This window comes from Nothoprocta perdicaria, unplaced genomic scaffold (assembly GCF_003342845.1).
Source record: "Nothoprocta perdicaria isolate Ctin4 unplaced genomic scaffold, notPer1 scaffold_496, whole genome shotgun sequence".
NCBI lineage: Eukaryota > Metazoa > Chordata > Aves > Tinamiformes > Tinamidae > Nothoprocta > Nothoprocta perdicaria.
In genome coordinates, this window is record NW_020455750.1 from 125,858 (window position 1) to 150,801 (window position 24,944).

General features: G+C 54.7%; 2 protein-coding genes and 1 pseudogene across 2 annotated transcripts; all 3 read left to right on the forward strand.

Annotated features, from left to right (window-relative positions):
* The first annotated feature begins 3,056 nt into the window (after positions 1-3,056).
* Positions 3,057-7,154, forward strand: PRR29 (proline rich 29). The gene is made up of 6 exons (XM_026047354.1): positions 3,057-3,134; positions 3,319-3,409; positions 5,330-5,445; positions 6,069-6,250; positions 6,383-6,450; positions 6,645-7,154. Exons 1-6 carry the CDS (start codon positions 3,057-3,059, stop codon positions 6,674-6,676), a joined length of 567 nt encoding a protein of 188 aa, XP_025903139.1. The 3' UTR covers positions 6,677-7,154.
* Positions 7,155-9,054: 1,900 nt separating this feature from the next.
* Positions 9,055-13,261, forward strand: LOC112954214 (1-acyl-sn-glycerol-3-phosphate acyltransferase alpha-like). Its single transcript, XM_026047355.1, has 6 exons — positions 9,055-9,279; positions 11,672-11,805; positions 12,068-12,243; positions 12,416-12,511; positions 12,756-12,828; positions 13,020-13,261. Exons 1-6 carry the CDS (start codon positions 9,095-9,097, stop codon positions 13,259-13,261), a joined length of 906 nt encoding a protein of 301 aa, XP_025903140.1. The 5' UTR covers positions 9,055-9,094.
* An 8,231-nt stretch (positions 13,262-21,492) lies between these two features.
* Positions 21,493-24,944, forward strand: part of LOC112954215 — a 13,594-nt pseudogene continuing 10,142 nt past the window's right edge.

The window sequence follows — 24,944 nt, forward strand, 5'->3', positions numbered from 1 at the left end:
TATGTTTCTTTTCCTACTTTTGGGTGCTCTGCTCCGCTGGGGAGGTCAGCACCCAACCCTTCCCCGCTTCCTTCTGTCCCATGCCAGGGTCCCAGGGACACTCACCGGAGGCAGCAGGAGCACGAGAAGCAGCAGCAGCTTGCAGGAATCAGGGGGCTGCCGTAGGGGTCCCATGGCTGGAGCGGACCCCGGGCCACCCCGGCTCAGCACCCAAGGGAGCAGGGACGGTCCAGCTCCTCCTCCACGGCTCTGCGTGCAGGCAGGCACAGCGGGACCCCAGCCCTCAGCTGTGACCTCCCCCCAGCTTTCCCAGCCTCCGTGCTCCGTCCCTCCTCAAGCCGGAATGTCACAGCTTGGAATGTCACAGCCTGGAGCCGGTAGCGCTGCACGCTCCACCCTCTGCTCCCCCGACTGTGCCGGGGGCTGGATGTGCCCAGCAGCACAGGGCAGGGGATACCCCAGTCTGGCACTGCCCAGGCCCCGCCAGGACCCCGGCATCCCCTCATCCGCTCCCACCTGGAGCCTCTCACCGGCTCCACAGACGCTGCTGGTGCCGCCCGGTCAGCAAAGACGGGACCCCGGGACCCTGCCGAGCATCACGCTGCGTCCCAGGCAGCCCCTCACAGCACCTCAGGCTAAAACACCTGAAAGCTGCAGCGGCAAAGAGACCCCAAACACCCACGAGAGCAGATGCCCAGACAGGGTGTCCTCAAAGCCAGTCGCTGTGGTTCTCAGGAGACTCATCTGGGGCTTCTCTGCATGTGTCTCAACCTCTATGCTATAAAGTAGCTTTAGGAATTTCAGCTCAAACCACACCATCTTAATAAAAATAATAATAAATAAAAATAATAAAAACAAGGTTGCAATGAAAGTAGCTGTGATGATCCCTGTGGATTAAGGACCAGGACCCACAGAGCACCCAGCTCCCTACTCAGCAGCGCCACTGGGGTGAGCAGCAAGGGCAGGGACTGACAAGCACCTAAGGGCCCTTGCAGGAGGGTAGGAAGGCTGATCTGCACTTACACATGGTGTGGAAGGAGAGGAAAGCACCASGGAATGGTGCTCACAGCTGATGTGGAAGCGGACGGTTGAGCACGTGCTGCAGCTGTGCAAGAGCTGCTGCAAGGGGAGATTCACCTGCAGAGATGCCCCAAGTGCCCTGGGAGGTGCCAGGCACAACGCTGTGACCCCAGCCCTTTCCCAGAGCCAGCTTCAGCACAGCATTACAGTTGTAGTGGTCCTCCATCGCTGCTGCTTCTTGGCAGGGCAGCAAATCCCACGATCCATGGCTCCTTCCACGACTTCTCAGAGCATGGTATGAACCAGCATTACTGCTTTGATGTTTGAAGACCTCAGTCGAAATTACCAGGTGAAGTAAATACTCCTAAAAACAYAGACATGGAGCTTGATATTAAACATAACTGATGCTGTCACAAGTGACACTGACACCACTCCCCCACGCCCAGGCTGGCAAAAGTTGAAGCCATACTTACGTAGAYACAAAACAGAGTCCAGATCGATGGTCCTGGTAACTCCACAGTCATGGTGGCCCAGCGGCCCCCAGCAACCAGGGCCTCCTGCAAGGGCTGGTTTCTTTAGTGCCAGTTGGTGGCAAAAACACCAGATGGCCACATCCCTAACTGGTGGGAAATAGCCCGATTTTTAACTGTGTCTCCACAATGCAAAAGGCCAGGAGTKGTTTGCTGAGCTTGCAAGATGCCAGGAGAACATTGCTGCACATTCTGCCCCCAGCAGCAGCCCTTTCTGCAGGCCATGCGGCATGGGGACCCCCACGCAATGTCCAAGCATCTCCAGCTCCCATCCCACCAGTCCTCCTGCAAGACTGACCTGGGACAGCCAACAGTTTGACCTTCCATCCTGGATCTGGATCATGGGGGTATTCCCTGTTGTCTCATGGCTTTACACACGCAGAGACACAAACGTCCCTGATTGAGGAGACCTGGAGCGTTTCACCATGAGGTGCTGGTCTAACACATAAATGGAGAAGGTGAGCTTATTTTCTGCCTGAGCACAGCCCTCTGGACATGACGCCCTTTGTTAGCCTCGTGGAAGGGACTGTTTTTCTTTCCAGTAAGATAAACATTCCTTTCCAGTAAGATAAAACATTGGTTTCAAAAGGCCAGGCCCTGCCCCAGTGCGGCTGCATGGGGATGGCAGCAGCAGCAAACACACCGGTCCCCACGCCACGCTGAACTGCTCCCGTGGGTCTCCATATCGGTCACCTTGGACCACTTACTAGTACTGAGTGATTGGCAGAGTGGGAGGAATCCAGCAGGTCCYGGCTGAGGTGACCTATGGGCACCAYGACAGCAGGTGGCTCAGGACTGTCCCCATCCATGTTGAGTGGCACCTGGCCCATCATGACTGTAGCACATTTCATCTTACAGTCTTCAACGAGACATCCCATGGGATGCAAGGGCATTTTTGCCCCCATGTAAGGAGACCAGGAACATGTGGCATGATTCCCAGGAACCTCTGCCCACTGGCAGAGTCCACTGTGCCAGGTCGGACATCTGGTTATCCCAGGCTCTCAATTCCAGTCACCCTGCCAATGGCATGAACATGGGGGCAGAATGTCCATGGTCTYACCCTGCAGAGGAGCCAGGAAGTACCACGGGATGGTATGGTGGTGGGTTCCCACGCAATGATGATGAGAAACATCCCTGAAACCCTGGATCTGGTTGCCACAAGGGTTTTGCAGCTGCCAAAAGTTAATCCAGGTTCCCAGTAACTAAAATGTCTAATGAGCTACTAAAGGCAGGATCCCTAGTGAGCACACGGTTGCATCCCTGCAGGGTGTGGGAAAGTTTCCTCCAGATGCAAGATCCCCTGGGCACCATCTAGCCCTGTCCTGGCTGTGCTGAGAGCAGCACATCAGGGCTGGGTGTCTGTTACTGGGACATCCAGCTCGAGGTGGCTCCTTCCCCCGGCCAACCCTCCAGGGAGTGTTTGTTTAGGCACAGCAGCTATAGCAACGCACTCGGCTCCCGCCTGCAGCCTCCTCCAGCCCTGGCTGCCCATCGCCTGCCCAAGCCATGGACATGGGGCAAGCAGGGGATCTTGATGGGACCTGGACAGACACCCCAGAAGGGACCTACYTTGCCCACCATGCGGTAAGCCCTGGAGATGCAGCCATGTCTCCTGGATATAGGAGACAGACCAGGCTCACAAGGGTCCAGGATGGRCCATGCATGGGAGAAATGGACCTGGAGCACAGGACAGGGCAGAAGGGTGGCAGGTGAGAGCCCTCCTTCATCTCGGCCCTGACTTGGCCCATGTCCCTGTGGGGCTCTGCAGGTTCCCCAGCAGTCGCTGACGATCCTCCAGCAGCTTCCCGGGACCACTGCTGCCCTGGCCCAGCCCACCAGAGCCCAGCGTGTCCAGGGAGGTGCGTGACAGCAGATGGTGGCATTCCCACTCTTCTATCTTTTCTGTGTTGGTCTCTTTTCTTTCCCAGCCTTATTAGGAGTTAAGTAATGCTGCTGTAAAGAGAGCTTTGCCTCCAAGCCATTTTGCAATGTCAAAACATGGCAATYGGAGCTTTGGAAAGGGCTCTGCTGCTCCACTCCCTGCCCATGAGCAAACCCATCATGTACTGCGGGGCAGAGGATGATTAGTGTCCTCATGAACCCCCACACCACGAAACACAAGACAAGGGCTGGGGGATCTCATCACTCACCGTTCTTGCTTGTCTCTTGCGTGTTGACATGGGTGTGTGGGTGCTCTGTGGCCCACGTTCTTGGCAGAGACGGCTTCTCTGTGCTTCAATAGCCTTTTTTTTTTTTTTTTTTTTTCCTACAATTTGCTTTTTTTTTAGCGGCTCTGCCAAATGTGAAGTTTGGGCTGACTCTGGGCACACGAGGTTGTTCCTGGCAGACAGTTTTGTCTGTTCTTCGAAGTTCACCTGTCTTCAGCCTTTGAAATCCCATTTCATGAAGGTGTGAGTCTCCCCTCACATTTACCAAAGGAAGCCAGGGAGATCCAGGCTCCTTGGACATCATAGCTGTGAGCAGAGGAGACATGTGCCAGCCCAGAGGCCATGTGACATGGCAAGAAGAAGTAAAGAAGGATTCTCTCCAATGATTTCTCCTAAACTCATCCAATACAGCATCCAAAAAGCCCTTAGAGGGAGCAAACGAGTACAGAAAAGAGCCAGGAGCTTTTGTGGTCCCTGGAAGACACCATGGGGTGAAGCCCAGGTGAGTCCAATAACCATGTGCTCTTGGAGGGTGCTATGGGACCTGCAGCAAAGCTTTGCTGCCCTGGAGCTGAGAGCCGCCGGTGATGTGATCAAGAAGCTCAAATCTGCAGGCAGATGAAGCAATTCTGCTGTCCCTTGGAGAAGGGGAGATGTTGGTACGTGATGTGCCTGCGAGACACGTCAGAGGCCTGCAGAAGGGGCTGGATCGTCACAGCAATGGCCTTTGGGGATGGATGGGATCCATCAAGAAGCAGCCAGAGCTGGGCATGTTTCCTCCTCCCGGATCAATGCCTGGCTTCAGGCCTGTTCCCTCCTCACTGCTTGGTCTCCGAGCTAAAGCCACCTCCCAAGATGTGCTGTCATGCTCTTTGCTGGYGGGACGGGTTTCCTGATGGGCATTCAGGAGTTGGACAAGCGAGGTGAACACGTYGGGATGTAGCTGCTGCATGAAGGGCACAGGGATGCTGAGGCCTCCTTTTCCCAGGGCTCCAGCTAATGGACGCTCATGGATCTCATACACAAGCATGACAGTGTGCTGCAGAGGGCCATGGAGAAAGTTCCTCCAGCAATTCACAGACACTTGGAGAGGAGGTTTCAACCATCCGTAGAGCTCTCCCAGCTGAGGGTGGACCCACTGTGCTCCTTGCGCACTGCGCTTTGCCCTGGGCTTGCTGCTGGCTCCTGCTCCATGCTCCCTCCTGGTGCCAGCTCACAGGCACCAGCGCTCGCTTGGAGGTAATCAGGAGACTTGCCAAGTTATTGGGAGCTGCCAGAGCAATTCTCAGAAAGGGCGGAGAGTCTGATGTCTCCCGCACCACTAATCATCTTTCGTAACCAGTCTTCAGCAAGACAGACCAGATGTTCAATCTCATAAATATATATATATATATGAAATGCATATATTTTAAAGCATTATATAGATAAAATCATCTTAAAATGCCATCTGAGCCACCTGGGAGCTTCTGGCTCAGCTCCCACCATGTGGGCACAGGGACAAGGCTCTGCTACTCTGTCACAGCCCCAAGGGGACCACTGCTGAGCTGTGTGTCTCGTGTGCTTGCCCTGCTTTCCCCCCTCTCTGACACAGGGCCCCTTGSTCTCTGACAGATTTAATCAAGTTGATGATGATTCAAAACTCCCAAATGCACCAGGTGGTGATGAACAGTCTGGCCGTGTCAGCACTGATGTCCTTTGGGTTGGGGCCATTTCCATCGTCTGCCCAGGTAAGAGGATCAGGGAGGCTGGATAATACTGGGGACATAAGGTGGACATGCCTTCTCCACCAAGGCTCTCCAAGGACTCTGTCCTTAGTGGTGACTTTGCTACACCTAAAGCAGGCGGTCTTGACTTGGGGTGATCATGTCTTTATGGCATCGCTTTGCTTCAGGGACCCCATTTTGGGGTTGCTCTCTTCTACATCCACCCTTACTCAAGTGCGTGTCCTTGCAGCCGTGCTCCGAACAGCATTGCTGAATTGCCTCAATCTGAAAACTATCCAGAATAGCCCCATAGCACCAGCATAGGGAGAAAAAATGGGAGCAGACGTAGAGGTCCCCTCTGCAGGGCTGAGCTCTCCCCTGGGAGAACAGGAAGTGCTGTCTCCCCACAAGCTGGGATTGCACACGATGCTGGTGCCCCCAGGATGCTGCTGACATCCTGACGTCCCTCCTGTTCGGAGCCGGCTCAGCTCTGGCTGCAGCCTGGATGTTCTCCTGCTTTGTGTGGGATGGAGCCCACCGCGCCAGGCCCTGGGAGAGCATCTCAGCCCAGCAYGGCTTGTGCATGCTGGAGCGAGCTGCACTGTCAAATGGGGCCACACAAAACTCTGCTTTTTGTCTCTCTGCAGATGACCACGATGCCCTGGAACACTGATGGGGAAGAGGAAGCAGTGGTGTTCCACCATCACTATGTCCCCCGCCTCGGTCCCGGTGCCCTCATGGCCTGGCCAGTCCTGGCACCAGCACAGGCTCCGAGGCCAGCTGCTGTACGCTACCTGGGCCCAGTTTCAGCAGTCAAGGATGGGGAGGTGTGAGTAACGTTGTGCCACCCGCTGCAGGGCCCCGTGTTTGTCTGTAAAGGTTCCAGTGCAACTGGACCTCCAGCCCAGGCTGGAGCAATGCTGGGGCAGGGCTCACCCTTGTCCTCGATCCTTTCCAGCAGTGCGGTGCCTCCCCCGCCACCCCCCAGCGCTACAGGGACTGTGGGAGCCAATGTCCCGCCAGCCTCGGGTAAGGGCACATCAACACCACGGAGAGGTCTCTACCCACTCCACGCATAAAGCAGCCCTCAGTGTGTCCTCCAGATCCCAGCTGCGGAGCCTTCCCTGCTCCCTCCCTCCATTGAGTCCCGGGTGGCTCTTGTGCAGGCCTGGCTGCTGGGGATGCTGGACAGGACTGCTCCAGGCACCTCTTTCTCTTTGCAGAGTACTATGACTTGGAGGAGGGCAGGCTGTGAGCTCTGTGCCTGCAGAGAGGGTTTCTCTTGCGTGTCCCAGCGCCTGGCCCCAGAAGATGCTGCCAGAGCAAMGGCAGCTGCTGCAGGCACTGCCCCATCACACCCACGGAAAGAGGTGCGAGTACCTACCAAAATGCACCAGCCTCAGCTGTCTGGAGCCTCCTGCTGAACCTGGGTGACTGCATGAGCCTGGGATGGGACAGGCATTGACTCCATGTCCAGCGTCTCTGCTGCAGCTCTGCAGTGGGGAACAGTCAGCCCATCCCCAGCAGGACAGCAGTGACATTCCGGTCCCACCTGAACAGGTCCTGCAGCCAGGCCAGGAGGACTCTGCATAACAGGCTCACTGTGGGCTGTGCTGTGACCCCTTGGGAGATWTGGACACCAACTCAGGTGGCCTTGGTCTGCATTAGTTCCTTGGGAGCTTAATGCAGCACATTAACTGCAATCCATTTGCTTTGTGAAGGAAGCTCCATGCTGTCACTAATTAAACATTTGTAATTACCCAGGCTGCTGCCTTTGTGCCTGGGTGCAGAGCTCTCTCCAAGCCCACCGCAGCAGGGATGAAGCGGGGCTGTGAGCCCTTCAAGCCTGGGCAGAACCGCTGCCTGATCCAGATGCTGGAGCAATGTGGGYCCTGAGATTATAGAGCTGTCAGTGTCCCCCCTGTGCATGGTGGCAATGGCAGAGAGTGGGTGCAGATGGCGTTTGGATATTGCCATGCTACCCCCCGACTGCTGTGTCCCCAGCCCAGGCTCTCCACACCCTGCTGAGGGAATGTCCCGGAGCCTGGAAAGAGAGGCAGTAACACAAGGGTGGTTGTAGGGAGGCTCATGCCACCCAGCTGGGAGCACACCAAGAGCTCAAGCTCATGGAAAACCAGGTTAATGCGCCAAAGTTTCTGCGTCTGTATGGGCAGAAAGGGAAGGAGGAGGAATGGAGTCACRCGGCGATGGGATGGGCAGGAAGGGTGGCCTCAAGATGTGCCAATATTAGCTCAAACAAGAGGAATGGAGGAAGGGTGAAAGAATGGGGATTGCAACACCCAGGGCAGAAGGAAACCAGGGAGGCCTCTCTGGGTCACACTGGTCGAACTGGAGCATGGTCCACCTGAGTGAGCAGAGAGCATCAGCACCAGGGAGGACACAATCAGGAGCACAGACAAATCTCCTCAAATCCACATGAGAAGAGACACAGGGTAGCTGCAGGAGGAAAGCGCGGTCTTGGGCACGGAAGGCAACGGAGAGGGTGTTTTTGCTAATAGCAGGATGCATCTGACATGGCTGGAGAGGACTGGATCTATTTGGGCAGCAGCCCCTGGATGTCCCCAGTCCCCAGGCAGGGTTTGGGGACTGAWGCAGTCCTGGCAGCTGGGCCATGCTGCTGGCAGGCCAAGGCAGATGTCTCTGCAATGACAAACATTTGCTTTTTAAGTRAAAGGGCCGAGTTTCCAAACTTCCGCAAAACAACCCAGAACTGTCCCGAATCCTCTGTGCCCAGTGGAAAGCATTAGAGTGGCAGGAGAGGCTAATAACAGCCCTGTGCACGCTCATTACACCTAAGCAAACATGTAGCACAATGCAAGCCCTGGCTGCCAACTGGGGCAAGACGTGGCATTTCCTTCAGCACTAGGACGGGCAGAGAGCAGGTGGCAGGACCCAGGCCTGTGCAATTACTGCCTGGGCAAGGACRGACTGGATCTTGGCAGGGGAAGAGCAGGAGAGCTCCTGCAATCCAGATAGGGGAGCAAGGAGGTGTAAGCAGCATCAGGAGGGTAATCACCGATAATCCACTAATCCTCAAGGTGAGSGTTGCATGTAAACTAACATGCCAACGAAGAGCTGCAACACAGCTCACCAGAGCGATGGACAGGGACCAGATGCAGCACCCTCAAGGCTGGCCTCCTGAGTTACCCCCTTTTTCCTGGGCTGAGGATCCCTGTGGATCCTGGGACACCAGGTCCTGATCTTCTAGCACTCCACACGCCTGCCCAGGACCCATCGGTGCTCACAGTCTGTGTCCTCAGGGCAGGGGCGGAGCACAGGGGATGTGTGAGCATTTCTCTGGGCAGCAGAGCTGGCTCTATCAGCTTGAAGTCATTGGAATGGCTTTTAATCACCCGGCCGAGCATTTATTGGCAATGAGTCTCTGAGTGACCCGGGATCTCCCGTGCTGTCTCACCTCCACGTTTCGCCACCCACTCCAGCTGATGTGCCTGCCCCAGCCTGAGCCAGTCCATCCTCGAGCCTTTGTACAGAGTAGGAGACATGCAGGTCCTTCCCCCGGGCCAGCCCAGAACGCCCACACACTGATACAACCCCTTCATCTGCCGCGCTGCTCAGCATCTTCATGCTCAGCCTGTCGTGCTCTGGAGAACATTGACTGAGCTCCCCAGAATCCTCCTGCCTCGACAGTGAGATGGAGGTGGCCCTGCTCCAAGGGCTGCTGCTTTTCCTCCCTTTCGCAGCCTTCTTGCTCTACCAATACAGTGTGACTGTCCAGTACTTCTGCAAGATGGCCTTCTTCAACTGCTGGGTTGCAGCTATGGCAACCTTCCTCTCCCCCTATGCTGCTCTTCGGGGACGTACCGTGGAGAACATGAAGTGAGTATGGCTTGGGTTTGTGTTTCCTTTGCGAAGGTACCTGGGGATTAGCTGTGCTGGAAGAGTTGCACTGTCTTGTGGACACAGGCTTTTTCTCGCCCTGGGCATACCCACAGGCATGTTATGGTCAAGACTATGTGTTGCATCCATGCGGTCCATTTCTCAGCCCTAGGGCATCAGTGGGGCTCTGGTTATGTCTGCATAGCGGTGAAGGGTGCATCTGCCTCTTCTGATGTGGTGAAGAGGTGCTGGCCACAGTGTTATGAGAGAGGGTTAACCAGGAAGGAGGTTGCCAGCTATGTCTAGACCAGATAATCTTTGGAGGACAAGACAGTACAACAATTACTCATGCTCATTACAAAGCTGGGGTCATCAGTTGGGTGACAGATGTGTGGAGTTGGCAAGGTGACGGTGATAATCATTAGCAGGTTACCATTAGCACATGCACACCCCTTTCCAGCTCCCTGGCAGCGCAGCCATATCTTCTCACGGGGAAATTTGGGGACGGAGCTTTAGCTGAAGCACTTCAGGATTTCTCCGTAACATCATTTCCTGGGCACGCTGCAGCTGTGTGGCAGCGAGTCTTGTTCTGGTGCTGCTCTGCAGCAGAGAGTTGTCAGCTGCACTCCCAGGGAGTGGCGGCAGTGGAGATAACATCACTGTAACATAGGAGGAAGGTCTAGGTACTTCAAAGACTTTACAGCTTTATTACTGGATTTCTGAACATGATAGTATACAAAAAGATATATAATTATTCAAAGTGAGAGGTGTCTGAGCCTGTGATATTTGCCAAGCTCAAGAAATCATGTATTTGTGTTGATGTATTTTGGGCCCTTGGCAGGAGTGTGTTCAAAGATCGGATGTTATCTGCTGTACTGTGTCATGTCTCTTGCCCTCATCCCTTCTCTGCAGCCCTGCCATGCACACATACATGTGCGCATGCTCTACCTGGCATGCAGAGATGATCTGAGCCCCAGCATGAACATTTCCGGCTTAGTGGAAATACCCCATGTGACACAGCCTTGAGTCAGAGCTGCCTTATCTTGTACCACTGACACCTCACTGTCATCCTTCTCGSGAGCAGCATGCCCACCTCTGTCTCCTCCCCTGCAGCCTCCAAATCACAAAGCCTCTGGCTTGGAGCAAGTTCCTGTCATTAGTCCTGAATGTGGAGCACTGCCACTTGGAATTTCTATTATATTTTGCTTCTCCCCAGGCATTGCATCCCTGTGATCTCTGAGTCTACATCTCCCAAGAGATCCTTTGACACAACGGAGCTCCCTCTAACCATCTCTAACTCAGCTTCTCCATCTGGGCTACCTTTCCTCTCTCCCCGCTAACTTCTCATCCCTACCTGATGCTGAGGACTTGCTCTCAGTGATGTCCCCTGCAGCTGCTGTCAGACTCTTCTAGAGCATTTACCGCTGTATGTCTGGTCCCTTGTGCTGATGGTCTCTATGCCACAAGCCAGAGAATGTCCTGTTTCAATCATGTCAACACTGAAAGTGTTCCCAGTTTTGCCCCTACTGTGAGTGTTGCAATCCCATTGCTACATCCTCCTCCCATTCCTCTCTGTATTCTCATATTCAATGTCATCCTTCATCAAGCGCTGCCATCCTCACCCTTCCTGTCCACCCCTCCCTGAATGGTGAATCCAGTCTTCCTTGTTCCCTTACTATCAGCATGGATGAAAACCCCCTGTCTGTTCCCGATCCCTTCCAATATAGTCCCRATATGGCTCGTCTTGATGCAAAGCCCTTGCTTGACAGCTGTCACATGCAGACAACATAATTATCCCTCCCTGGCCTTGGTAGAGCTTCTGGCAGAGCTGGTGCTGTCGCATGACTGGCTTTGATTTTGGTTATGTAAGTGCAGTCCTTTCCCTTGCCTCACCCCCATGCTCCTCTACACTTTATCACCTCCTGGCTTATCTCATTTCCTGACAGATGTTCTTTGCATAAGGCATGGTGTTGCATGAGTCTCTCCTGCTCTCGCCCTGAGTTGGCTTGGTGTTAGTCACACCGGAAATGTCACAGCTGGAGACCGCATCTTAGAAGTCTCCATGGGTATCTCTGCACAGACCATCCTCCAAAGCTCCTCTTTGTAGGAACGTTTGTTGAGACTCCAGCCACCTCTCCTGGGAACAGCGCTAATCCAGGATGACCCCTCTGTCCAGGTTATCTCTGAGAGGTGCAGGCTAAAAATGTGCTTAGAAAAGCAAAGGACCACAAAGCACAGCTGAGGTCGTAAATGACTGTAGGACACACTATTTATTCACATTTAACCCAGTTCATATCACACTTTCCTACCTGAGTGATTATGGAAGGCTGTGAAAAATCAAGAKGGTCCCCTCTGCATTGATCTGCTTCCAACACATGTTCTTCTACCCTAGGATCCTGTGTGCTGCTATCCTGCCCCTGAAACGTTGCTTTGGCATCAAGATGCGGGTRTTGGGATCTGAGCATCTCAACCTCAAGGGGCCCTATGTGATGGTCTGCAATCACCAAGCTTCCCTTGACCTTATGTGTACGTGCATGGGAAAGGGGGGACTCATTGCTGCATGGCCAACCTTTGGGATGCCACAGGAGCAGACCAGGCTCACTCTGGGCTCACTCTCTGTCCCTGGATTTGTACAGGGCAGTGCAGTAGGCACGGAGCAGAAAAGATGGTGGGATGGGAGATCAGGGCTGTAAGAGTGAGATGGGAGAATGGGAAATATCTCCAAGCTGGATGAGAGCAGGCACCCTCAAGCCATCAAGAGACTTATCCTCTCCTATCCATCCCACAGGCATGGTGGAGATCATGCCCAATCGCTGTGTGCCCATCGCCAAGAAGGAGCTCATGTACATGGGCACTGTGGGGTGGGCCTGTTGGCTCAGTGGCATTATCTTCATCAATCGCCAGAAAACAGGAGATGCTATTGATGTCATCACCCAGACCGCCAGGACCATGCAGCATGAGAACGTAAGGGGGACCAGCAGAAGAGGGGAGTGGAGGAACAACACAAGAATGCAGGGAAAGCCTGGGGAGGTGCAGGGAAGAGGTACAAACTGCATCCCAGGGTACTCTGGTCCCAGGGGAAGGGCAGGCATTGCTAACTGGGGTCCATGTTCCTACCTTTCTCTGTACTGTGCAGTTCCGAGTATGGATTTTCCCTGAAGGCACCAGGAACGAGGACAAATCCATGCTGCCCTTCAAACGTGGGGCCTTCCACTTGGCCGTGCAGGCTCAGGTAAGACCCTCTTTCACCCAGTATGCTTGGATGGGCTGAGCATGCGGTGTACGGGAGATKAGAGCCCTAGGGATCTTTAATGCCCTGGAATGGGCACAACATTGAGCAGAGAGGGGACAGCCTTGCTGAATCCTGGGGCCGGGTGGGAGCTATAGTCCCCTGGGTGTTACCTAAAGAGAAAGGAAGATGTATGGAAGATACATCTTCTGGACGGAAGATGCACCTGATCCTCCATCTCCTACAGGTTCCCATTATACCCGTCGTGATCTCCCCATACGGGAACTTCTTCAGCTCCAAGGATAAGAAATTCCTTCCTGGTAAGTGAGAGACCAAGAGCACCATTTCCTGAGGGTAGCAATGGCACCATGGATGGGGCGCAACAGGGACTGGAGGAGTCTTTCTGAGACAGGAATTGTGGGGAGGCAGCCACCAGCTGAGGATGCTGATGGGACCTGGGTCCTGATGGGTTTGCTTAACAACCTTCCTGGCTTTTCCCTTGTCTCTCCAGGGACATGCACCATCCGAATACTTCCCAAGATAGAAACTCAGGGTTTGAGTCCAAAGAACGTCCCTGATTTGACAGAGACTGTCCGCATGGCCATGGTTGATGCCTTCTCTGAGATGTCTTCAAATAACTGTGAGAACCAGCCCTCCAAGCAGCCTCCATTCCCATGCAGTGTTAGGGCCAATGYTGTTGAGGGGACAGGCAGCACAGGGCACCAGGAGGACGTAACCGGGATCAGTGATTAGGTTGAGGAACCAAATCCCTCGGCAYATAAGGCTCAGCCAAGCTGCATTCCATCCCCTCTGGACGCATCCACTGGGTTTGCAACCACCCTGGCCTCCTGCAGTGCAAGATGCTGCCCTGTGTCCTGGTGCAGGAAGAAGCTGAGCAGCGCAGGACGGGTGCCAGGCAGGGCTGCGGAAAGAGGGCAAGGTGCCTATGGACCCTCTGTGATGACTGCGTTTCCCTTCCCTTGGGCAGTGCTATGTTCCTCCAAGCCCAAGTCTGGGGTAACATGGTCAGTTTAACTCCCATGGCCAAGAAGTTGGCTCCCATCTGCATGCCAGGYAAGGGACAGAGGTGCTACACAGACTGCTTGCCACAGCGAGGACACCACAACCCCCTTGAAACACACCAGCCCCTTCAGCGTCAMATGCTCCCGAGGGACAACCTACCAATTGCAGATGCTTCACCAGGGACACATAAAAGCCACCTGCCCTGGATACACCTGAGATCACAGCCTGCAGAGCCTCCAGCTTTGCTGGACAATTGTGCAGCTGCTACAGCAGAGGCTGCGAGTCCTTCTCCAGCTTAGGGGATTTGATGCAACATTTAAAGCACAAATTGGAGTAGGGCTCATCTTGTGGCCTGCTGGGCCTCAATGCTTCCTCTAGAGGAACCTGCAAGTCACAGCCCTGGCAATGCTATTCAAGGGCAGCCACCTCTAGGGCAGGGTGCAAGGTCCAGAGCTCAGTGTCCTGGAAGGGGACAGGAGATAAAAGTGACATTGCCACTTGTACAAAGCTTTCCTTATGTGGAGCTGCAAGATAAGGACGTAAGATTAAACCATCTATATCTGTTGACATGTGTGTGGCATCCTGTCTGAGCTGGGGGTACTAAAAGATGGATGGGGAGGGGGATCCTTTCCCTACCGCCATGCTGTGTCTCCAGCTCAAAACACACAGCTCATTCCWATAGGCTCAAAGCTTCCACTGAAGACTTGGGCAGGGCTAATGTGAGAGCATCTGGTAGGGTGGGAGTTGCTCTGGGGAGAGCCTGGTTTACCTTCAAGGCAGGATTCTTAGTGGGGGAACGGTACCTGGCTAATGCCCAGGTTAAACAGGAGGGATTCACACGCTGTGATGTCTGGACCTGATCCAAACAGTCTTGCAGGGCTCCTGGCCCATTCTGTGCAGCCTGGCAGGGATTTAGGGCCTTTCTGGCCCCTTTCCTGTGAAGCAGCTCCTGGTGCAGCCACCCTAGGGTGACAGCAGGGCAAAGGAAATGGCAATATAAGAGTACCCTCAATGTGGGGTTCACCCCCTCCTGGGGCTTTATTGGGACCTCTCCAGGGCAGAGGAAGCCTAGGCTTGGGCTCCTGGGTTCCCTTAGCCATGCTCATGTCCCAGTTATTCTCTGGATTGGCTTCTCATGAGGTCTATGCTTGGTGTCCTCTGCCCCATGTTAGGACCCCATGGTTAGATCTCTGTGCCCTGGTTCAGCTGGCCTACATTCTTGGGCTCATGAAAAGTACAGAGCAGGCAACATTCTGCAGACCCTGGATGGTTTCAGCAACATCCTTGTAATGAGCTAGCTGTCACCAGCCAGGGGTTGATGTGCCACTGGGCACGGAGATGTCCGAAAGAAGCTGCACAGGCCCAGTCTTCTCCTTGTCCTCTATGGTCCCCCATGGTACTTGGGGTCAGTGGCACTCAGAATAGGCATGACATGTAGGCTGAGCCAGTGCTCAGCGACTTTAGCAGTGAACCTCTAAGAAATTAGACTCAGAATATGCAACTGGACATTTTTCAACTTAATGGGACATAGTTTCTAATTTCTCTAAGCAGAGCAACTTTTCTTGGAGTCTTGGAGACAAAAACAAGCAACTCTTTTTTGACATTGTTCCTGCTTTTGGGAATGACTGGCTTGTTTCAAAGGAAACTGAAAACTATGCAAAACTACTCAACCCTTTCTTCCCGGGCTCCCAATGTGCTGCTTACTCAGTTGCCTCCCCATTGCTGTCTCATACTTGCCACCCTGGATGCAGCTTGGTTGCCCAGAGCCTTGAATCCAACCATGGGTTGAGTGGTTAAATATTATCCCAGTCAGATCCCTGGGTCCCAGCCAGAGGCTTCACTGGCTTCTGCTTACCTGCTGGATTGGAAGCAAGTCCTCAAGAGTGAAGTTGTTGAGCAACAGAGCGGACTTGCTTCTAACAGCTGGCTCTGGAAGAGGAGGAAGACCCAGAGAGGGATCTGTGGTCTGCCTTGCTTCCGCATGAGGTCCTCAGCCACCCTGCCCTACCTTCTTTACATCCTGCATCTCACAGTTGGAATATCTGCAGAGCCGCAAGCCTGTTCCACRTGTGTTTATATGGCTGGTGGGAGCATGTATGGTCTCAGCTCCCTGGCAGTAGGTGATGATCCTTCCTGTAGCTCTGCTTCCTGTCTGGGTGGAAAGGTTTGCGATGGTGGGTTGCCCCTGCCTACGGTGGTAGAGGACTTGGCACCTGGAGGCTGCTGAGGCTGGTTTGTCATAGGGGTAACCTCGCCAGGACATGGTAGAACCTTTTCCCACTTAGCCAGTTGATCCCCAATTTTCAGGGCCCAGTGCACACAGAGGCCCAGGGAGGCTGCATGAAAACCTGCAGGGCCCCCAGGCTCAATGCAAACAGAGACCATATGAAACATGGAGGCAAACATGGAGGCCATATGAAAGTCCATACAGTCCCTGGGACCTAGTGCGCACACGGGCCCAGGGAGGCCGCAGGAAAGCTTTAAAGGCACCAGGGTCCCAGTGCACATGGAGGTCTGGATAGGCCACACAAAAGTCCCGTAGGGCCCCCACAGCCCAGTGCACAGGCAGGCCCATGGAGGCGCATGAAAGTCCGTACGGCTCCCGAGTGTGCACAGAGGCATGGAGTGTGCACCAGTGTGCACGGAGGCACGGGGAGGCCATACAAAAGCCCCTAGCACCCCAGGCCTAGTGTGCACAAAGGCCCAGGGAGGCTGCACGAAAGCCCATAGGTCCCTCAGGGCCCAGTGCACACGAAGGCCCGAGGAGGCCACACGGAAGCATTTAGGGCCCTTGGGCCCAGAGAACAGGTAGGCACAAGGAGGCCGCACTAATGCCTGTAGGGTCTCTGAGGCCCAGTGTGCATGGAGGCCAAGGGAAGCCACATGTAGGGCCCCCAGGACACAGTGCGCATGTAGGCCCAGGGAGGCTTCACGAAAGCCCGTAGGGTCCCTAGGGCCCACTGCATACAGAGGCCCAGGGAGGCYGCATGAAATCCCATAGTGCCCCCAGGGTCCAATGCGCATGAAGTCCAAGGAGGCTGCACGAAATCCTGTAGGGTCCCCGAGGCCCASTGTGCACAGAGGCGTACTGCCAGCCTAGGTGAGCCCTACAGGCCCCACGCTCCCTGCTGTGGCTTCGGTATGGGCCCAGGTGAGACCTATGGGTCCTGTGCGRCCCTCTTCGGTATGGGCCCAGGAGAGCTCTACGGACCCCACGCAGACCTCTGCAGGCTCTGTACAGGCTCTGACAGGCTCCATGGCCCTGAGCAGCCCCACGCCTGCTCCACACAGGCTGAGGCTGGCCCTATGGGCCCAGAGCRGCCCTCTGTGACCTCCGTATGGGCCCGGGGAGGCTGATAGGCCCCGAGAGGCTTCCCATGGCCTCCRTATGGGCCTAGGTGGCCTCCACAGGCCCTGTGCTGCCCCCTGCAGGCTCTAAACAGGCACGGTCAGGCCCCCCTGGCCCCGTGCAGCCCTTCCTCTGTATGGGCCCAGGCAAGTTCCTTGGATCCCATAGGGCCACCTGCGGGCTCTATACAAGGCCGGGAGGGCAATACAGGCCCTGAGCGGAGCCCTGCAGGCTCTGTATGGGTCCTTGTGGGATATATGGGCCTCRCATAGCACCCCACATGCTCTGCATTAGCCCGGGTGGGCCCTATGTGTCCCTTGCGCCCCTCCATGGGCTCTGTGCAGGCTGATGTGGGCCCTACAAGCCCCTCATGGCCCTCCATGGCCTAGAGTATGAGCCGCAGGCAGGCCCTACTGGGCCCGGCACAGAGTCCAGCGGACCCTGTATGGGCCTGGGTGCGCCCTGCAGGCCTCATGCAGCCCTCTACAGGCTCCATATGGGCCTGGGTGCACTCTATGGGCCACACACGACCCTCTTCGTGCTCCGTACAGGCCTACGGGCCCTGTGGGGCCTCCCCACGCCCTCTGTATGGGTCTGAGTGGGCCCTGCGGGGCTCTGTGGGCTCCATACAGGCACTGACAGGTTCTACAGACCCTGAGCAGCCCCTTCCCGCTCTGTACGGCCCAGGCGGGACCTGTGGGCCCACAGTGACCCTCTGTGGCCTCCATGCAATCCCGGGTGGGCCCTATGGGCCCTGTGCGGCAATCGATGGTCTCTGCAAGGGTCCAGGCAAGCCCCACAACCACGCAGCCACCCACAGGTATGGTACTGGGCCAGGTGGACTCTACRGGTGCCATCTGGCCACCCACCAGCTACACACGGGCTTGGGCAGGTCCTACAGGCCCCTGTGGCCCTCTAGGGACTCTGTATGGTCTCGAGTGGGGCCTACAGGCCTTGCGCAGCCACCCATGGCCTCTGCACAGGCCTGGGTGGGCCCTATGGCTCCATGTGGCCCTCTGCAGCCTCCATATGAGGCTGGATGAGCCCTCACGGCCCCTCAAGGGCCCCGTATGTGGCTGGGCTGGCTCTACGGGCCCTGCATGACACTCTGTGGTCTCCATATAGGCCCAGGGAAGGCCTCCTGGCCACGTGCAGCCCCCTGCTTGCTCTGTATGGCCTCAGGTGAAACCTAAGGGCCTCTTTGTGGTCTCCCATGGCTTCTGTGCACACGGGGCTGGAGGCCCCTATGGGCCTTGGTGCAGCCCCCTGGAGCCTAAGTAGGCATGGAGCTGGATGGGCCCTATGGGCCTTTCTGTGGAGCCCTGGGGATTCTGTGTGCACGGGGCCAGGGGGTCCTATGGGCCTTGGCGATGTCAGACATGGTCTCCATGCACATGGGCTCAGGAGGGCCCTACAGGCCTGTGTGTGGCCCCCCAGGGCCTCCGTGTGCACTGGGCCCAGTGAGGCTCTATGGGCCCTGGTGCAGCGCCTGGGGGTCTCTGTGTGCATGGGGCTGGGAGAGTCCTATGAAGCTCCGTGAGCCCCTCCTTGTTCTCTATCTTCTCATCACCGCCCACTGGCCCAGATCCCTCCCTCCCATCTCCTTTCCCCTCCTCCCATCTCCTTTCCCCTCCTTCCCTCCCTCTAGCAGAATCAAGCACAGTGATCCCCACAGAGAAGTAACCCTTCAGCACCAAGGCATCTCTGTGGAGACAAGGCATCGTTCAGAGCTCTGCTGGCAATGACGCCGTCGAGTGTCCTGCGGTCTGCGACTGCCTATTTTCTCCTCGGTGAGTGTCACGCTGGGCAGAGGCACTATGAAGACATCATCCCTGGGACTCGGGACCTAACTCACCCACTTGTCTCTGGTCCAGCTTTGGGGGTATAGTGCAGTGTACAGGTGATGATGACAAGGTGGGACCCCTCCTTCCAGTTTTTCCCAGCATCACAATATTTCTCATGGATCTCCTTGTAAATTCTCGTGGGTACCAGCCTGACAGAGGCATTTGAGTCACTGTCCCCTTCAAAAGCTTTCTGCCACTTCCCCTGTCCAGTCATGCAGATGCTGACCCTGCAGATTCTGGGGAGTAGTTAAATTTGTCACCTGCATGGAGACAGAGAGTTTCATCCCTTATGAGTTTATCCCCTTATTCTGCATTTACTAGTTCTGGCATTTTTCTCCTTTGCTGCATGCACTATATTTTCCCTGTCTGGCATCCTCTGTCCTCTCACATTTACCCTATGGCCTCATTCCATCCATCAAAAACTACTGAAAACCAGCTCTCCAGGACCATGGGCTGTTTGCAAATGAGCTGGAACATGCAKAGCCTTCCTTTCTCACATACAAACCAACAACTGCCAGGAAAAGCCTGAAAAAAAAACGGGAAAATAGGCTGCAATATAGCATCAGTTTAGAGCTGGAGCCACTCTCAGCTCTGCTGGGAACTGGCACTGTAGACCCCAACTCTGACCACCTTTCAGGGATTTCTTCCACAGCACAAACCCTTGAGAGTATCTTGGTCCAGGCAGACTCTCTCCTTGGTTCCTCCTTTGCATTTCATGGRGAAGAACAGACCTGTAGACCTTTCATCCTGCCTGGCACTCTCTGGCTGAGGGCTGCAATGGAGCCATCAGCTCTACCTTGATTMTTTGTGGGGAGAAATGTAGCTCCAAGCCAGGTCAAGCCAGGTCCCTTGACAAGTTCCTTTTACCAACTCAGCCCCCTCGCAGCCTTTGTGTTTGGAGCAACAGGGGTAGTGGAAGGGGAGAAGGTGGGGAGTAATGGACAGAGGAGTGGGGGAGAGCACAGCAGGCAGTGTCTAAATGGGCAACTGCAGCAGCCTTATTTTCCTCCCACAGTTGCTGCACAGAACCAGCTCCTTCCCATCTCGGCTGTCCAGCTGCTCGTATCAGTCAAGCAGTCCGTCTCCTTCATCTGCAACTTCACCACTTCAGACAGAAATCCCTCCTTCTCCTGGTACCACATTGGTGGGAGCAGGGAACTCAAGTACCTGCTGGGCACTGCCCAGTTCACTGAAAGCGGTGCCCGCTTCACCCAGGGGAAATTCACCACCTGGGCAGATATAGACCGAGGGGATGTGATTTACAGGGCAAATCTCACCTTGCGAATGGAGGACACAGCCGTGGCTGACAGTGGAATRTATCACTGTGCGTTCAGAAGCACAGTGGTGAAGGGATGTTTCTCCCCCCTGCATATACTACCCACCAGGAGAGTGCAGCAAGAGAAAAGCACTACTGATCTGCTCACAGCCCTTGCTCCCCGTGCCAGACCTGCTCTTCGACACATCTCTGCCCATTGTCTGCCTCCTGGCCCTGCCTCCTTGTCCTTCTCCCTCTGCCAGGTGGAGGGACCCCAGCAGCTCCATTTAAACTTGTGCAAAATCTGTATCACCAAGCACAGCAGAGGAGGGGAAAGGCTCTTCTTCCTCCGCCTTTGGTAGTGCTTTCACCCTTGACATGTTCCTTTTCCTTCCAACTTTTTCTCGCATCCCAGAACCTCCCTATATTTCTCCAAGATTCTATGCATACAGAGAGGTTCTGACAAGAGATGGGCACGACCATAGGGCTGGTTGCAGACAACATGAGAAACTCGCAGCTTTCCCCAGTTCCTCACATGGAAACCAGTGGTTCTCAAGGAAATCCACAACATTTCTGAACTTTTAAGTTTTCAGCTGGGGGGCAGTTACCCCCTGGCTGCATCATTGCTCCACAGCAGGGGCTGCTCTCCGCTCTGCTGGCAGCTGGAGCTGCAGATACCAGTGTTGCTGCACAACAGTGGCCAGCAGCCCGGAGGCCATGCTGTGCCTGGCTGAGTCTCCTTCTCAGCATCAGGGGCTAAGAAATACACAAGCAAGTGATAAACAGCATTACAAGCCATGAGGCAAGACAGTTCTGCATAGGCATCTCCTGACCCTGAGATGTAGGGGACAAGAAAGAATCAGTGATGATGATGGGGGCTGCTCGGTGTCTGGCTGGTAGCACTGGGGACCAAAGACTATTTTCAGTCTTTGACTGAAAGACTATCTTCAGACCTTAGCTCAGGCAACACCCAGCTGGCCCAGTTTTCCCCACAGCCCTCAGGACCTGCTCCTGCCTGGTCCTACCTTCTGTGTCCAAGCTGTGCCAAGGCAGCCTCAGGCAACTTCTCTCAGCTGCTCTCAGGGAAAGGGGCTTTTCCCTCACCCCTTTCACCTCTCTCCTTTCCTTCTACAGGGCAGTYCAGGATCAGACGAGKGCTCATCTGCTCCCCACAGCCYTCCTGCTCTYAYTRAGGGGCAGGACATAKTTTGGRCCCCAGAGCAGGGGCTCTTAGGCAGCAGTGCTAAGAGCACAGGGATTTCCCTGCTGACACACAGCCAGCCAAATGTTAGCCCTTTCAGCACCATGATCCCCAGTTGCTGAGGATGCTGGTAATGTGATTGCAAGGCCACACTCGATCATCTTAGAAAGGTCATGGAATCAGGAGAGGTGCYTGAGGCCAGGAAGAAAGCATATCTTCAAAATCCAATCTTCAAAAATGTCAAGAAGGAAGATCCAAGGAAYGGCAGATCAATCACTCTTACATCAATCATTGGGAAGGAGGGACTAGCTCATGCTGGAGACCATCTCTAACGTGAAGGATAAGAAGGTAGGTAGCCAGGAGGTGTCAGCATGGAATCACAAAGGGGAAATCATGCTTAAGCAACCTGATAGCTTTCTATAATGGAATGACTGGCTGGGTAGATGAAGGGAGAGCAATGGATATTGTCTCCCTCGTCTTCTGCAAGCTTTTGTCTCCCATAATGTCCTCATAGGCAAGATGAGAAATACAGACTGGATGAGTAGACAGTGAGACGGATGCAAGACTGGCYGAATGGCAGAGTTCAGAGGACTGTGATCAGTGGCACAAAGTCTAGTATGAGGTCTGTAGTCAATACCAAGGCCAAGTCAATACCAACACCAGCCCCAGCCCCTGACTGGGCAGGGCATGATGCTGCCCAGGATGGTGCCTTGGCTCCTGCCCTGGTTCTTCATGGTGGTACCAGCTGGTGAGAGGTGACCAGGATGGGCAGTGAACATTGGGCTGGGTGGGCTGGGGCTGCCTGTGAGGCCCCACGCCTTGTACGGAGCTCAGCATCTCCTGCTCCCACGCTGGGCATGCTCTCCCATGCAGATTGCTTTCCCTGCTGGGGAGGGGGTGCTGTATCTGGGAGAGGGAGGCTTTCGGGCAACTGGGGATATTGTAAGAAAAGAAAAATTAAAAACATCAGCCTTAAGGAGGGCAGCCTGGAGATATTCCAGTGCCAGTGGGTTTCACCGGGTAGAGGGCAGACTGTAGCTGCCCATGTCCCAGGAGAGGGGACCCCAGAGTGCGTGATGAACAAGCAAGGCTCCCTTGGTGTGCATGCACTGCTCTGCACTCCCTGTTCATGGGGTTCATGTTCAGATACAGCTGGAGGAGGCTGGTGGAGGGCTGTAAGCCCCTGGGGATGCTGTACCTCTCCTGCCATGGATCTGGCTRTAGTTTTGGGGTACCTCCTGTGGGCTGGTACCGGCAGTCCCTTGGCAACAGACCTGAGTGGATCTCCTACATCAACTCAGATTCCTCATCTGTTGGATACATGCCGGCAGTGGAGGGTCGAGCAATGGCCTCTTGGGATAATCCTCAGGCTGAGGCATTTCTGGCCCTGCGCAACCTGCCCCCTCAGGACTCTGCCTGGTACTTCTGGGCTGTGACCACAGTGACAGGAAAGCCATCTGAACGTTAAYGCAAACCTCTTGCTGGGTCTCCTCCCTTACTTCTTTAAGTGTCTTCTCATCCAACAGACTGTAGGAGCAACACGACTGGTTCTGCCTTCTGCAGAGGGCAAAGCAGAGCCCCACAGGATGGCTCCTTCCAGATTACCTCTGGTTCCACAGGGAAGGTCAGGGTGAAATCCTGATAGGCAGCAGCCCYGAGCAGATGGCTCTGGTAGAGTGTAGAGGGAAGGGGGCTACAGGCTCCATCSAGAAGGAACGTCAGTTCTTTGGTTGTGGCCCTGTGCCCATGCAGGGCTGCTGGCCCATGTGAGGCTGATGGAGGCCATAGGAGATCTGAGGGCACCTGGGAGCTCCAGGAACTTTCCCTGCTGAGGGTCAACYATCAGTTAATAAAACATACTGTGGTACCTGCATGCACATGCATTAGGTTTAAGTGCCTTGCTTTCACAAAATACAGTACTACTTATACCTGATGCAAAGCCACCATGGCTAGGTGAGTCTCCCTTCCACAGGACATTTCCTAGGATATTGCCCTGTCTGAGGTGTCTCCAGCCCTGCACACTCTGCACATCTGGATATTCTGCACGATACGTCTGTGCTATTCCCACTGGTACAGGAAACCCTACTGTGCCCTGAAACTAACCTCCGGTGGGAGCCCCTGACCCCAGTGTAGAGCTGGAGCAGAGGTGAGTGCTGAGGAATTCAGGGCTGCTCCCATGGGCAGTCAGGCCATCACTGTGCACTACGAGACCTGGCCATGCTGCAGATGGTTYGTGTCCCAGCATTGAACTTCTCTCTACTCCACTCCAAAGGCAGTTTTGAAGTCCAATAAGGATGTTTAGCATATTTCATTTCTCCAAAAGAGCTCTGACCGCACTGCCTACCTGCATTCTCTCTCTTGTCTCCCCTCCCTCCTCTTCTTCCCTTGGGCAAGCAAAGACTTAGGGCTTTGGAAACAGCATTTTTTTTTGTTTCCAATGTCCTGTTCTTTGCCTGTTTTCACCTACTAGCTGGAGCAAAGCAATGGGCAAAGGGCACGACTCTGGCTTCAGGCTCTCTTCACRGCAGGAAACAAGACCTAACCACTCAACATCTGCAGCATGGGGGTGAGCARTGTGTCTGCACTTACAGCTGCAATGCCTCTTATATTTATATGACCTGCTACAGGCAGCATCCTGTGGGGCCCTGCAGTACATCCTGCAGGAAGAAGGGAGGGCAGTAGGGAGGCTGTGTTCATGCAGCTTCTTTCGCCTACGAGAGATTTTCTTCCCAGGCCCATGTGAGCTCTAAGACCCTGGGCACTGTTGCCCTGAAGCTGGCCAACAGCCCCCTTTACTATGGCACCTCACGGCGACCACAATGACAGATCCTATGGCTGCCCTGCAGCACCATGAACGTCACAGTGTAGCCCAGTGCTAAAGGAGCAACTGGGCTGTGCCTGGGACATGGGGTATGGGCAAAGCTGCACCATGCTGGGGGTTACAGCAGGACAGATGGAGGAAAGATGGGCAGAACTGAGATGAGGAGAGGCAAAGCAGAACAGGYTTGGCTTGGTGGGGTGCAGTGGCAATCGGGGTTATTGACCATCTTAGCTAAAAGGGATGGGGAGATCCAGCCCTCCGTGAAATGAGAGCATCCTTGCACAACCCTGTAGGGCTGTGTTGACCTTTTACAACACAATCTTCCTGCCAGTCCAGCCCTCGGGCTTTCCTGTTGAATGCCATGAGAACTGCGGCCACGCAGGTGTGAGGTCAGGTGCTTCTGTCCAACCTGCAACCCCCCCAAGTGTGGGGATGCTGTCCCAATCCACTCTCGGGAGAGGTTTCAATACGATCCCAAGAGCGAGAATAAGACACAAACGAGGTCAAACGCCATACAACCTCCTAAGCTCTATTCTCATAATGGTGATAGGACAGAGAGAAGAAAACAAAAAGAAGAAGAAAGATAAGCAAGCGGGAGAAATGCAGCAAGATTAGTTACCGCCATCCCCCCCAGTCCAGTTACGTTTCGTCGGCTCTGCCTCAGTGCAGGTGATGATCCTTTGGAAGAGAGCTGAGAAGAAGAAAAAGAAGCTTCTTTCTCCACACACAAGGGAAAGAACCGTCGTGTTTACTATTAATATCAAATAATACAGAAATGAAATGATACATTTAATGAAACAATAAGCTTACTATGCACCGGGTTGTAACTACAGACAAAATAAGCAAGGTAATGCACTTAGAGCAAGGTAACGCCCATAAAGCCTCGGCTGATGCAGGGAGGCAAGGGATGGGCAAAGAATGGGACACAGAACAAGATGTAGAG